Raw genomic sequence first — 13,636 nt, 5'->3', positions numbered from 1 at the left:
CTCAATTCGCGCGCGAGTATTCCCTCCTCAGAACAATCGCCTCCTTCATAAAAGGGCTCCGCTGCCTCAGTCGCCGGCCCGCGAACAATATACACACGGGCGCAAAGGAGAGGAGTAGAGCCAGGAAGCCCAACAGGCTGCTGGCCCAACGAAAGCCGAGATCGGTGTACATGCTCTGCGCGGCGAGGGGTAAAAAGGCTGAGAACAGGTTCTCGCCCAGCACGACGGCTGCACACGCACTACCAGCGTACTTGGCGTATGCGTCCACCACATAGTCGGCGATTGCTACCACCACCACGTTCACCCCGTACCCGACCATGGCGAGGCCAATTGCCGGTGCGATCCAGGGTGCGGAAGGGTAGGAGGTCCATCTGCGAGGGTGGGAAGAGACATTAGTTCTCGGTTCTGATTATACAAGGGGCAGAAGAGACGATGGGGTTTCTGTTGGTCTGGACAGCCACCTTCATTGTCCATTGTCCAATGTCCGGTGGGTTCAGATGGCAAGGAGCAAGGAAACTTACCCATACACAAACATACCACCGGCCACGCCGACGAAACTTCCGAAAACACTCACATACAGTCGAGCTTCGGGTATGGGTGTCCCTGGCACTTCCGTATTGCGGGACACTGAGGCGAAGTAAAGCTTTGCATTGATGAGAACTCCAGTCCAGCCGACGAACTCGCCTACAACGACTGCGGCTTGGACATAGCCAGCCTGTGAGGCTGACCAGCCGTACAACCCAGCGAAGACCTGCTCGACGGACTGGGTGAAGAGATAAACGGTACCGACCATGAAAGCTGACCAGAGTGTGAAGACAAAGAGGACCGGTTCGGTGAGGAGCATCCGCAACGGCCGCTTCGTGCTCCGAATCAACTTGCGTGGCAGACTCAGATGGCCTCCGTCGTGTGGGCCCAGTATTGCGACGCCCGCCTTCTGTAGCTTCAAAGCACGCTTTTGAAGGATGATGGAACCCCTGCTCTCCTGGAAAAAGAAGATGTAGATGGGAAAGAGAGCGCCATACCAGATCAGCTGGATGTACGAGATCCATCGCCACGACAGGTTTTCGAATATGACACCCGCAATAACAGGTCCCGTGCTACTCCCTGCAAGGTAGAGAGTGACGAAGAGGCTCATAGGGATGGTGCGAGCGCGGTCGCCTTCCCAGATGTTGCCGATCAAGGCTGCAGCGGTGTTGGCGAGGACAGACACGCAACCACCGGAGAAGAACCGCGAGACGATCAGCGTGGCGAAATTTTGCGCCACTGCCTGTGGGATGATGAAGCAGATGAAGACGATGTATGTGAGAAGGAATGCGGGCCGCACACCAAAATCCTCCATCAGAGGCAGAACGACCAGGCCACACAAGCCGCCCCCCAAGGCCCAACTAGTGACGGGCCAGTACGAGTTTGGAAATTTGGAGTCACTGACGCCGAACTCATTGTTGATAGCCTCGTGGGCGACGGTGATCATGGTTCCGTTCAGGATCGTCGTGAACGTCGCCAGGATCCCTACCGCGGTGATTGTCCACTTCTTGCGCAGGGGCCAGTTGTATGGGTTCTCCGGGTCGTCGGGCCCATACCAATCGATGACTCCCAGGGCGACCCCGTCACTGGGAACACCTGTAGTATGCCCATTTTGGATTTGGGTGGCTACCTTCGACTCCTCATCGAATTCTGTCATCGGCAAATCGGAGATATCTCGTACTTTCGAGAGAGTAAATGAGGTTGGAAATGAAAGTCACAAGAGGAAAAGCAACTCAAGACAGCCGTTGCAACGAGCGGAAGGGAATGGCAGCAATGCACACAAGACAGCGTAGAGAGAAAGACAGTGTCCCATGAAGCAGGAAGTGCAAATAAAAAATCTGACTATGTATATATTTCCTTCGCCGAGTCAACAAGTGGCGGGGCAATGGCCCAGTGTGAGGAGCCGTTAGATCTCTCCTCATCTTTCTTCGGGCCATTACCAATATCAGGCTGGAGATGCCGGACATGAGCGGACTTGTCAGAGAGTGAGCAGCTTTTTGCGGGTTTCGGATGACGACAAAAACGTTTTTGAACCTCGAGGGCAAATTTTCTCCGAACTGTTACCTAATGAATTGCCTGGAATGTCTCTAGACGTCCCTGCTCACCGGGAGACTCTAAGGGTCGGCTTCTGTTCAGATGTATGACTCGTGGCATAAGGATGCCACGTGTGAAGAAAGCCATTGACATTTCGAGGGCGAAGCGTCGTGGAAAAAGTCGATATTGCCTGATGTAATGCGTACATGAGATTGTGTGTTTGATCAGAAGCGCACAGCCTCGTTGGGACAAGGATGCACGTGCACGCCAAGGCCGACCGATCTCCTCAGCCTATAGAATGAATCTTCTGTCTGACTAAATACTATCACGTGAGTTGGCTGTTTGGTTCAGCCTCCAACCGTCATTTTCTACATTTTGTCGTCGGGCCATCTTGCACGAGAATACGCGCTGAACCATATTGCCATGGAAGTCCACTCTTGGCCTCCTTGGCTCATAAATGCGGTACCCCCAAACTTGCCAGTACCAAGTTCAAAATACTAACCACGCCTTCTCCCAAAATTAAGCCGCTTGCCAGCACAATGACCCTCGTCTCCCCTCTGCCTTTCCATCGTACCCACCAGAGAGAGATCACGCCGCCCACAGTCCTCGCCAGTGTGAAGCTGGGAGTGTTGTACATGCCCACTGCCACTGCAATACCTCCTGGGATCCACGGGTGCAAAGCCTTACACCAGGGCTTGGAATCCCTATATGCGAGTAGGTATATCCGCACAGTGGTTGTGAGGACAAATACCATGCCAAAGAGGAGGGCGAACTGCCAGGCCATGGGAGGAAGACCCTTGCCCGTCACCAATCGTGCAGTGAAGATCCAAACATAGGCTGTGGGTATCTCAAACAAGTCCCCTGGGATGGGGTAGACGGAGACGTACAACTTGTAGACTGCAGCAGAGACAAAAGCACCCACGACACTCCCTATAAGCTGACCATAGAATTGTGCTTTGGGTGACGCCCCAATTAAATGTCCGGCTTTGAGATCTTGGAGGATGTCGCCAGCTTGAAGTGCTCCCGCTTCGCTTACAGCTCCTGCGAGCAGATTGATGATTATGCTGTGGTTTGCATGTGGACCAGTTGGTGTGATCAAGGCAAACACCAATTGGGTGAGCTTCGAGATTCCGGAAACGGGGTTCAAATCGGTTTCCCCAAGTGCGCGGACCCCCATGATGGACAGGACCAAGGCGAGAAGGATGGCAAGAATGTTGAGTCCGATAGGGATGTAATCGCCAAAGGTTATGTGGATGCATACAACGCAAAGGATCAGCGTGATGGGAAGGAAGATGGCGACGGTTCGCGTGGTCACGAGGTGGTGAGGCGGTGCATCGTCAGGAGGATCGTCAGGTGTCGTCTTTGTCGGGTTGGCGGTAGCAGAAGACGGAGGCGCGTGTGCGGATGACTCGAGGGAGATATAACCGGCAAGTTGTTTACCGAGTAAGAAGTCGGACCAGGAAGGGCTATCCCTGTAGTGCCCGTGGAGAGACTTGATCCAACCCGGACCATAGTGAATGGTTGGGCGAAGGAACAGCCAACCCAGATTGACGACTGCATCGGCCAACATGATTGCCAGGCTGACCCAGACGATCCAGCCCTTGCTCCCTGTCTCCCAGTCGTCCACAGGTCCTGGCGCCCACCCGTTGTGCTTGGCTATAGGACTCAATATGGCCCATCCTAAAATAGCACCAAGAAGCATATGGAATGTGGTGGCAGGTCCCATGATAATACCTTGACCAACATATGCGGGCGAAGGATTGAGTGTCCATTCCCACTTGTTCGCCAGGTGGGTGCCAAAGACGGGCAGTTTGTGGAAAATAGGAAGAAAGTATTGAACCAGGGTGTATGCGCCGGAGCCAAGGAAGGCAACCACGAGAAGTCGAATTTGCCTTTTCCAGTCTCCTCGCATATCACGTCCTTCCGCCTGTTCTGGTTGGTTGTCTCGGTCGCTTTCCCTCAACAGTTCCTCGCGTTCTTCGGTCCCTTGGGTTTCGATTTCTCGATCCTTGGCCTCTTCGCTCTTGGAACCACCATGCAGAACACTTATCATGAGGGCTGTCGCAGTCCCACTGGGAAACTTGAGGCGCTCGCGGATAATGACCTGTTTTCGTAAGGGGACTCCGAACACGACGCCAAACAAGCAGAGCCCAATGCCCCAGACAAACAGCCTCCAGAGACTCAGGTCAACCGGGGCACCCTCACTCTCTTTAAGCAGAAACTGTATGCTGGGCATAACGCCAACGAACCCCAGTCCCAGTGGCATAGTGCCAACCGCCCCAGCAACCGTCTGGACTAGGACATTCTCCACGGGCGTAAAAGGGAGGACCAAAAAGCGAGATAGCGACTTGAAGACGGCGAATCCGATCAGAGAGGCTGGCATTGCCATCCCAGACACCCATCCGGTTTGCAGGCCAAAGTATGTATTGGAAAAGGCGATGAGAACTCCAATGCCTGTGCCTACGGCAACACCTCGAAATGTAAAATTTGTCCCATCCAAAGCCGAGTCATACGCGCCAGGGACGGCATAGCGGGCATGGTCAGATTGTACGCGGGAGATATCTTGCTGTTGACCGGCCTGCGGAAGCAATTCATGATCTTCAATATCGGACGTGGAGGGGGAGTGGGTGTGAGAGGCTGCGCCTCTGTCGGGAGCCATGTCGGGCGAATCTCAGGGTCCTGAATCTCGATATAGGAGATCCATGGGGGAGGGAGGACAGGGAAGGTGGTGGCGGGCACCAAGGTGACTTGGCTCGAGCTAATGCGGATGGAATGGCGGGCGAGTGTAGATGCGGAAAAGTGAGGCTCAAGATTCTTGTTACAATCATGATAGCAACTTGAGAGGTTCTGGCGTCATCGCTCCGTTGATTTTCCGGTATCACGTGTAGAGTTGTGCTTGGCTGCTTGGCTATCTAGCTAGGCCTTGCTAGGTTACCTCTCTAGGTACCCTGTTGGGCCTGGAGCGTGGTAGCGAGTACCTATTCGGGTACAATGGGCACCCGTAACTTTGCCTGTGGTGGGCTGATAGTGGGGTTCGTGCTCCGAGATGCACCCCGAAGTCAAGTCACGCATTGCTCCTCGCTGTGACGCAAAGCCGCGTCCAGAGCTGCATCACAACGTGCCTCTGCGATCCTGCACTGACCCATGGTCCCATCGAACGGTCTGGATTCGACCATGTCTCCCAAAGGAATGCACCCAGAGCAGCGGGCCAACGCCATGCATTTCATTCCTCGCATTGTTTCTGCCGTGCGCCACGAGGTTCCCACTTTTCGAGGCCATGGCTCCATCCGTCCAATCTCGTGTGTTTTCTCGCAGGTCAATGACGCTCTCATGCCTGCGGTTGGTGGTACACACGGGCAGGACAGGCAGGTCTGGCAATGCCACCCATTTCTCGAGTCTAAACTCATAGCGATCATCGCACCCTGCCGATCTCTCATGGCTGCCCATCGTGGCCTATCTCTCAAAGGGTTCCTGTGACTCTCGGTTGTTCCGTCATTCCCTCGACCCTCCTGTTACGAACTCGAACTTGGGTCACCCAACACCAGTACCCTCTCGAGTACGCTAATATGTCTCGACCTTGTCCTATAGCAATCTTGCCATGCCGCTTCACATTTTGTCACAGCTGAGCATGAGTAGATACTGGCCTACCTTTTGGTACAAATATTGCAATATCAAAGCGCAGGAAACTGGGGTTTGGAAGTTAAACTGGAAGGGCAGACAAGCCTCTGTCTCTCACCATGGCTCCAGAAGCAGCGCGAGAGCGCGAAATGCACAGGTACTGCTCTTCCTGACCCTGTCCATAACCTAACCTGCTCATTCGGTCTCCAGGTACTATCAACCGTGGCTCGAAACCTTCTTATCGACCGACTTCGAACCTGCCTCGGACTTTCCTCCTTCTGCTACACAGGCTGATGCCCATCGGCCTCGTTCCTCGCGAGACAAGGCGTTGACTGCATTTGCGCAACTGGGCTGCCTCCGCCTGAACGCCAAAAGATGTATAGTCACTTTGCTGGGTACTACGAGGCAATATATCATAGCCGAAGCTACGAAATCTCTATCGCTGTTAAGCGATGACCACCACGATGAAGGAGACGAACTGTGGTTCGGAAATTCTTTCATTGAACGAGACGGTGGCATCTCGGCCGACGCTATGTATTGTGACAAGTATACCGCCTATGATCCGGATGGCTCTTCATTCACCACCGAAGCGTTAGTGGTCAGCGATATCGCCACACATGAGAAATACAAAACTCGGGGGTACGCTGGTCGGGGCGTTTCTTTTTATTGTGGCGTGCCAATCACCACTCAATTGGGCCATGTCATCGGGGTTTACAACGTCAGCGACGACAAGCCCCGCAAGGGTCTCACGGCAACTGAACTTCATTTCCTGCTGGACATGTCCGCTATCGTCATCCAACATTTGGAAAATGTACGGAACGATCGTGCCAGGAAGCGAGGAGAGCGCCTCATTTATGGGATTGGGACGTTCATCGAGGGCGACAAGGCTGAAGGGAGTGAAGACGATTCCAGTTCCCAACGCGACAAGTCCAGTAGCTCCAAATCGAGCCAGAATTCCACTCCCGAGGCAACCAACACTGCTGAATTCATGGGTCTGGTGATTGGAGACGCAAATGCACCTGCGGAAGACTCCAAACTCGGGGCCCTTACCCGCGACCGCGCAAATGGCAGAATGACACCAAAGTCTTCAGGCTTCAGTCAGAAAGGCATCCTCAACCATGTAGCCAGACACACGCAATCGGCGCATTCTGCTAAATCAGCCAAAGACAAGATAATGCAAGAGTCTCACCAAGTGTTTGATCGTGCCGCCGCTGTTCTCCAATATTGCCTCGACGCCGATGGGGTTGCGTTTCTGAATGCAAGTTCCGCGAACCTGAGCTCAGGTTCGAGCATGAAAACATCTGGAGCTGCTCTATCAAAATTCCATCATGATAAATCCCATGGAAGACATCACTCAGACCATCATAACGGAATGGACGGCGCCGAATCACAGCAAGGGCTTGCGAGGGACGATTCTCTTTCCTCCAGCGACGATACTGCGAGTACGCGGAGCAATAGCGACTCGTCTGCTTCCCAAAACAGGAGACAAAAGTGTGAAATTCTGGGTATCTGCACAAGCGATCCTAACCAGTCGATCAGCATCGCTGACCAGACCATGCGGCGTCTGGTTCGGCGTCATCCGAGGGGAAAGTCCTTTACATTCGACCAGTTTGGCAAGCCAGCCTCCAGTGACGAGAGCTCTGAGTCTGCGTCCGCTGTGGATATCTCCCTTGTGGATGCTGACCAAGGATTGAAAGCAGGGAAGCATATTCCCACCACCAATTCTCTGTTGAAAGCACTACCCGGAGCAAGGAAGATTGTCTTTCTGCCGTTGTGGGATTTTGCGAAGGAGCGGTGGCATGCTGGGCTGATAGTCTGGTCGAATGATGCAGGCAGGCTGACTAACGTTGAGGACGATTTGGTTTACCTGAAAGCTTTCAGCAACGCGATTGTGAATGAGCTCAATCGCATTGATCTAGCACTTTCCGATACTGCCAAGTCAACATTTCTGGCCAATATCTCTCACGAGCTACGCTCGCCTCTTCACGGGATTCTGGGGAGCATTGAATTCCTGCACGATACGGCCATGGATGACTTTCAATCCTCTATGGTCATCAGCGTTGAAACATGTGGCAAGACGTTGCTTGACACAGTCAATCATGTGCTTGATTACGCGAAGATCCACAGTCTATCCAAATCTCAGCGACAAGATCCCGCTTCTAGTCCGGGCCGTGCGCAACGGAGCAAACCTGAAACCAATCTGACGGAGGATTTTGATATGGCGGTTGTGGTGGAAGAAGCTGTTGAAGCTGTGTACGCCGGCCAAGTCTTCCGAACCGCCAACGCAGATGCATTGGAAGGGAAATCGCCTGTTCAGACGGCCGCGAGTCGAGCCATGCAACAACGCCTGGAGCGACGGGCCAATATCAGCAAAGGCTCGGCCAGAGCAGCATCCGCTGTCCGCCTTACCTTGAACATCGACGATCATACCAACTGGTGGGTCAGATCTCAACCCGGGGCTGTTAGGCGGATTGTCATGAACATTCTTGGGAATGCCTTGAAATATACTAGCAAAGGGAGTATCAATGTTGCGCTCGAGGTTGATCGCTCGCGTAACAAGGCGAGCTCGAATCTACACATGCTGCTGAAAATTGCCGACACCGGCCGCGGCATGTCGGATGATTTCATGAAGAATCACGCATTTACTGCATTCTCCCAGGAAGACACTTTGGCTACAGGTACAGGCCTTGGGCTCAGCATTGTCCGACAAATTGTCGACTCTCTTGGAGGCAAGATCGATCTGTCAAGCGAGAAGGACGTGGGCACCGAAGTACGAATCTGGCTCAGACTACCAAAGAGTCAGATGGATATCAATTCGTTGCCCGAAGCAAACATTATTCCAGACATGCGCCAGCGCACCACGGGACGAGAGATGTGTATGCTCTTGCCCTATGATGAGAAGAGCAGCGAAACAGACGTCCGCCATCTTGTCCCGATGCCGACGATAGAGAGCTCAATGCGGAACCTGGTGTCTCAGTGGTTCCGAATGAAGATCACCACGACCAAGACCATGGATGGTCTCTCGCCGGACTTCTTTATCTATCCTGAGCCACCTCCTATTGACTACCTAATTGACTACCACGGCAAGCCAGAAACGGAAAGAGAAGTCCCCGTTATCATATTGTGTACGAATGCATTCGAAGCAGCATCCTTGAGGTCAAACGGCATCCACTACCTTACCGATATCGGCAGAGTCATCGAGGTGATCGCACAACCGTGTGGGCCGCAGAAGCTGGCTAAGGTACTTCATCGGTGTATGCAACGGCTGGAGATGCTGCAAAAGGACCATGCAAAAAAGCCCTCGAAGACAGCAGCGTTATCCTTCGGGCGAGACCGAATCGTGGATAACGAGAGCAGCCAAGCAAGCGAGGATACTTCCAGGCCAGATGAAGAAGCAGTCCAGGACGTTGACCATGCCTCTACGCCTGAAGGTGACGGTATAGCCAAGCGCCAGTCGGTCGATGATTCGCGCAAGGTTCCCACCGAGAACCAGTCCAACTCGAGAAAACCATCATTAATAAAGATGGGGACTTCGGAAGAAGTAGTCACACTAAACCAATCAGATGTCACGCAAAGCGCTGCCCTGCCTCGAGAACCCGACACGAACAATTCCCGCGTCTTGGTGGTCGACGACAATCACATCAATTTGCACCTCCTCGTTACATTCGTTCGCAAAGCAGGCCACCCCTTCGAGTCGGCCACTGATGGACTGAAGGCTCTAGAAGCATACAAAAAGAGCGTCCGAGAGGGTGCTGGTCAAAATCCCTTCAAACATATCTTTATGGACATTTCCATGCCTGTGATGAATGGAATAGCTTCCGCTAAGGAGATTCGACGGTTCGAGAAGGACAACAAGGTTAACCCACCCGCTAAGATCATCGCTCTGACGGGTATGGGCAGTGATGTTGCCCACAACGAGGCGATCGACGCCGGGTTTGATGAGTTCTTGAGTAAGCCGATTGTAAGTCAACCTCCACCCCGAGTCTGTTGTCAGTTGGAGAAAAACAGCAAAGAATCCATTTAGACTCTGTACTGATGTGTCTGTTACAGAAGTTCAAGGATCTGCAGAAATTACTGGTCTGAATGAACGCCACCCTATGGGACCTGTGTCCACGCCGTGGGATGCGGGATGTTCTATCACCTTGATGCATTGTCTCTAGCATTTACAGAGGATTCGCATTTGGCTGCGTGGTGGACCTCCCAAGCGAAGGGCGGCATGAACAGAAGGCATCGAGATAGAAGGAGATCCACGAGGCCTCCGAGAAGAAGCGACCTACGCTCGTGACATGATGGAATGAACATATATGTGGTGTTTGCTGCGACGGTGAGGCTTTCAGGGCATGCATGGACGGCGCAATGAATAAAAAAAAGACCATGGGGGCTTTAACGACGTGATTGATACATGATGGATGAGACTAAAAAGAGCTGGACGGGACGTTGCATTCATTATTACTTGTCTGTTGTTTGGGCGCGAGCGACACGTTGAATCCTGTAACGTTAGTAACTACATGTGCCTATCTAGGTGCGTAGGTAACCTAGAGACCCCGTTGCCCGGGTGAGTATCCAAGGTATCTTGGACTCTTCTTTCACGTGCTCTTCTTGTTCTTGTTCTTGTTCCCGTCTCATTTCCTTATCCTCTGTCCTCTGTTCTCTGTCCTCGTCGATCGTCGAGAGTATGCACATGTACCGAAGATAGTACCACAGAGTAGGTATATCGGTAGGTAGGTAGGTATGTGAAGGAACGCATCCACCTACCCCGTTTCCTTGTGTGACGAGGACGACGGCGGTGAGAATGAGGATGAAGATGCTCGTGTTATTTGGTTTTTCTTTTTGCATTTCGCTTTTGCTTTTTGCTATCGCTATCGCTGGGACCTAAACAACCCTGTCTGCTGGAACCTGTCGACACCAATTGCAGTGCATTGCTTTCACCCATTTCCGGGAAAGCCTGCCTGGGTACGAAAACTCCATGTGCCCACAAACACAGGTACAGATACATATACATACATGTGCTTCCCCTTGGGGAAAGGATTGCATTGCTGAAACTTACGAACCACGCCGCATATCCGTGTATTTGTGTGTGTGCTGCACATTTCCCCTGTGTTGTGCAAGGCAAACACTTGAAATGACTGTCTCCCTTTCCCGCCTCCCCCCTGTGTGTCTGTGCCATGTCGAACCGGAACTGTTGCCCTGTGGAAAACAAAAAGGAAAAAAAAGCTCAAGAGTAATGAACAAGATGGGGTATAGTAAAGTCCAAGAATTGCTTCAAATGAATGCAAATTGTTGTACAAGGGTTCGTCCAGTGGTGGAGATCGAGAATGCCACTTGATGGCACGTATGTTAGGAAGTGTGCGTGGAATTTGTGAACATGGAGGTGTGTTCTGAATATTGAGCCCTGGTCGAGGGCAAGGCAAGACGTGATCGAGCATCGTATGAAGAACGGCTAAGCGAGGAAGGACCGGTCGAGACGGCTTTGGCAACCTGTCCCACAATTGGATGGTTGAAGCATTTCTGGAATCCTGACAGTCGAGGGTTGATGTACAGCCAGGTGTCGACAACCCAAATATCGCTCCTCATAACCCGTATAGTCCACAGTTTCCTTCTAAGAAGGAATTGTGACTTTCCAACCTAGTCCAAGTGGTTCCAATATGGTCAAGTTCGTTTTTTGCCAAAGTCGGACTCAGATATCAAAACAGTCCGCCAAACACGTTGATTCCCGACGTCTTGGATCTGAGATGAACTCAACTAGTCACTCTTTTGATCCACAACCCAGTGGGTTGCTCGTAAAAGTCGTCTTTATCCCTGCGCTTCTGTGCACGATGCAGCTTCAGTTGAACGTCGTGCTCCTCATTCTTGACTTCCTGAATTTCGAGATTCAGATTGGTTATCATCTTGTCGACCTCCTTGCGCTTTCTCGAGTCGTAGACAATCGCGTTCTTCTTCAGTGATTCCTGAAGTTCCAGGATGATTTTGTTCAGATTCCGTTTGCGCCGAGCGAGGTCCTCCAGTCGGGCACTGAGAGACGTGATTTTGTCCGCAGCTTGGAGTTCGCCAGGTGTTGGAGGAAGCGATTTAGTCGCTGACGTACCGGACATCAAAGACACGGCCCGAGGTTTACCATTGCGGTCATTGGCGTTTGAGTCGTTACCAACGGCTTTTCGAAGGATATTGGACGATTTCCGGCCGGTGATGGCTGAGAATGGGGAGATGCTGCTGTAGTTGTCGTAGCTGCGATGGCCACTATTGTTCGCTGCTACTCGTTTGCGGAGCACAATCGGTTCTGGAACTGCCGCAGGCGGGAGCTGTACTATGGGCACAGGACTGCTCGTGAGCTCCTCTCGTGCGATGGGACTCGGAGGAACATGACTGCTATCGTCCGTCGCGTCGGTCGCATAAGTGTTCCAACTCGACGTGGAATCTAGTTCACGCTGCAGGGGATTTCGGTGCGCCGTAATATCGGAATCTTCGCTGGACCTCCTGTCAGGTCCGATGATGGAGGGCGTGTTCGAACCCAGCGTAGGGCTATCAGCTCCATACTCTTGAACGGTACTGGGGGCAGGGCTTTGAGCTGGCTCGACCATGGTTGGACGTGAGCCAGGACTTTGGAATGGGCTGTCTAGTAGCCGCGTATACTCCAACTGCTTGGGTGACAGTGCTTGCGGCGACAGCGCTTGCGGCATCTTCTTGGTTTTCAGTGGGGCAACGGGCTTCAGGCTCTCCTCCGAGTCCACGGTTTTGAGGTTCGGGAGTTGTGAGGCGGCAACAGAAAGTGAGTCGATAGGGGACAAAGCATTCGGTTCGAGAGGTGCCGTTTCCTCCGGTGTCTCGCTTCTTGTCTCGGTCTCGGGTATCTTACGCCGCTCTACCAGCATCAGCGGTCGGGTTCGCGCTTCTGGGGTGTTCTTTACAGGCTCGACTATGGCATGTCTACCACTTGCCCCTCTCCACGGCGGTCGTTGGATCGGGTTGTCCAAGGGGTCACCCGGGTTGGGAGGCGGAGATTTTGTCCAGGCCGACTTTTTGACTGTTTCTCTGTCCTTCAGACCAGCCAAGATCTGCCGCGTTCTCTCCTTGAGCTGGGGGTATGGCTGATCATTCGAAGACGGCACTACTCCAGGACGGACCGAAGATGGCTTCCCTGCCTGGCTGGGTTCACCCGAGTATTCATCCCACCGAGTCTCTTCATTTCCCTCCTTCCGTAGATTCCACCGCTTTTTGACCCCTTCCTCAGGGGTATTTTGTGAGGCGGGGACAGGCAACTTCCGCGGAATCTGACTTTTGAACGACTTTTCTGACTGCGTGGGCGTCGGGAATGAGGGTTCGATGGGAGAGACCAGAGAGGCATCAGAGCCATTTGGGTGGAAGGAGGTCTGGCTGCTTAGGGGTGAGACACTGGCTAGACTGGCGTCATGTTGATGTCTCGGCTGCGTCGATGGCTGGTGAGGATTGTAATCGGAGATATTGGGGGAGGCCGAATCCTGATCAATCGAGTAGACCGACGTTCGCTCCTCCATGGGAGGGACAGGCCGACTGTGACAAAAAGGTGGTCAGTGTGTTTGAGGCAGAGAAGAGACAGCAAAGACATACAATGGGAGTTCTGGGAGAGCAGTGGCCGCAACACTACTGCGGCGACTGTACAAAGACTCGACCTCGGGGATTGTCTCGAGGTACCTCTCGTCCATTGTTGGCTCGGGATAGGGATAAGCTTGGTAGCCCATCTGATAGTCTGGAATGTTGTTCTGTCTCCACATGCTTGCAGTCTATCTCGGGAATGCTGCTTCGGCACTGGAGAAGGTTTGCGACGCTCCGACAGAAGAAGGGGTCGTCATACCGCGGGCGGCCTCTACGAGATCAGCGTGATGGAGCAGAAGTGAGCGGGAAGCGTCGGTGACTGATGTGAGTTGCCCGCGGAGGGAAGATTCCTGAGTCGTTTGTCGTCGAGGTACCGAGTACAGCAGGTGAA

At 52.9% G+C, this 13,636-nt stretch overlaps 3 protein-coding genes across 3 annotated transcripts; 1 reads left to right on the top strand and 2 right to left on the bottom strand.

Moving 5' to 3' along the window:
- Position 1: 1 nt before the first annotated feature.
- AYO20_04567 (hypothetical protein) lies at positions 2 to 4,717 on the bottom strand (the record flags this gene model as incomplete). Its single annotated transcript, XM_022642863.1, has 3 exons — positions 2 to 371; positions 522 to 1,610; positions 2,637 to 4,717. The coding sequence occupies 3 exons, from the start codon at positions 4,715 to 4,717 to the stop codon at positions 2 to 4; spliced, it is 3,540 nt and encodes a 1,179-aa protein (XP_022501165.1).
- Positions 4,718 to 5,795: 1,078 nt separating this feature from the next.
- AYO20_04566 (hypothetical protein) lies at positions 5,796 to 9,759 on the top strand (the record flags this gene model as incomplete). Its single annotated transcript, XM_022642862.1, has 3 exons — positions 5,796 to 5,833; positions 5,887 to 9,637; positions 9,727 to 9,759. The coding sequence occupies 3 exons, from the start codon at positions 5,796 to 5,798 to the stop codon at positions 9,757 to 9,759; spliced, it is 3,822 nt and encodes a 1,273-aa protein (XP_022501164.1).
- Positions 9,760 to 11,414: 1,655 nt separating this feature from the next.
- AYO20_04565 (hypothetical protein) lies at positions 11,415 to 13,424 on the bottom strand (the record flags this gene model as incomplete). Its single annotated transcript, XM_022642861.1, has 2 exons — positions 11,415 to 13,203; positions 13,261 to 13,424. 2 exons carry the CDS (start codon positions 13,422 to 13,424, stop codon positions 11,415 to 11,417), a joined length of 1,953 nt encoding a protein of 650 aa, XP_022501163.1.
- Between the last annotated feature and the right edge of the window lie 212 nt (positions 13,425 to 13,636).

This window comes from Fonsecaea nubica, assembly GCF_001646965.1.
Source record: "Fonsecaea nubica strain CBS 269.64 chromosome Unknown Scaff24, whole genome shotgun sequence".
Lineage (NCBI taxonomy): Eukaryota > Fungi > Ascomycota > Eurotiomycetes > Chaetothyriales > Herpotrichiellaceae > Fonsecaea > Fonsecaea nubica.
The sequence above is the reverse complement of the archived record's forward strand: the minus strand, read 5'-3'. Positions and strand labels throughout refer to the sequence as shown.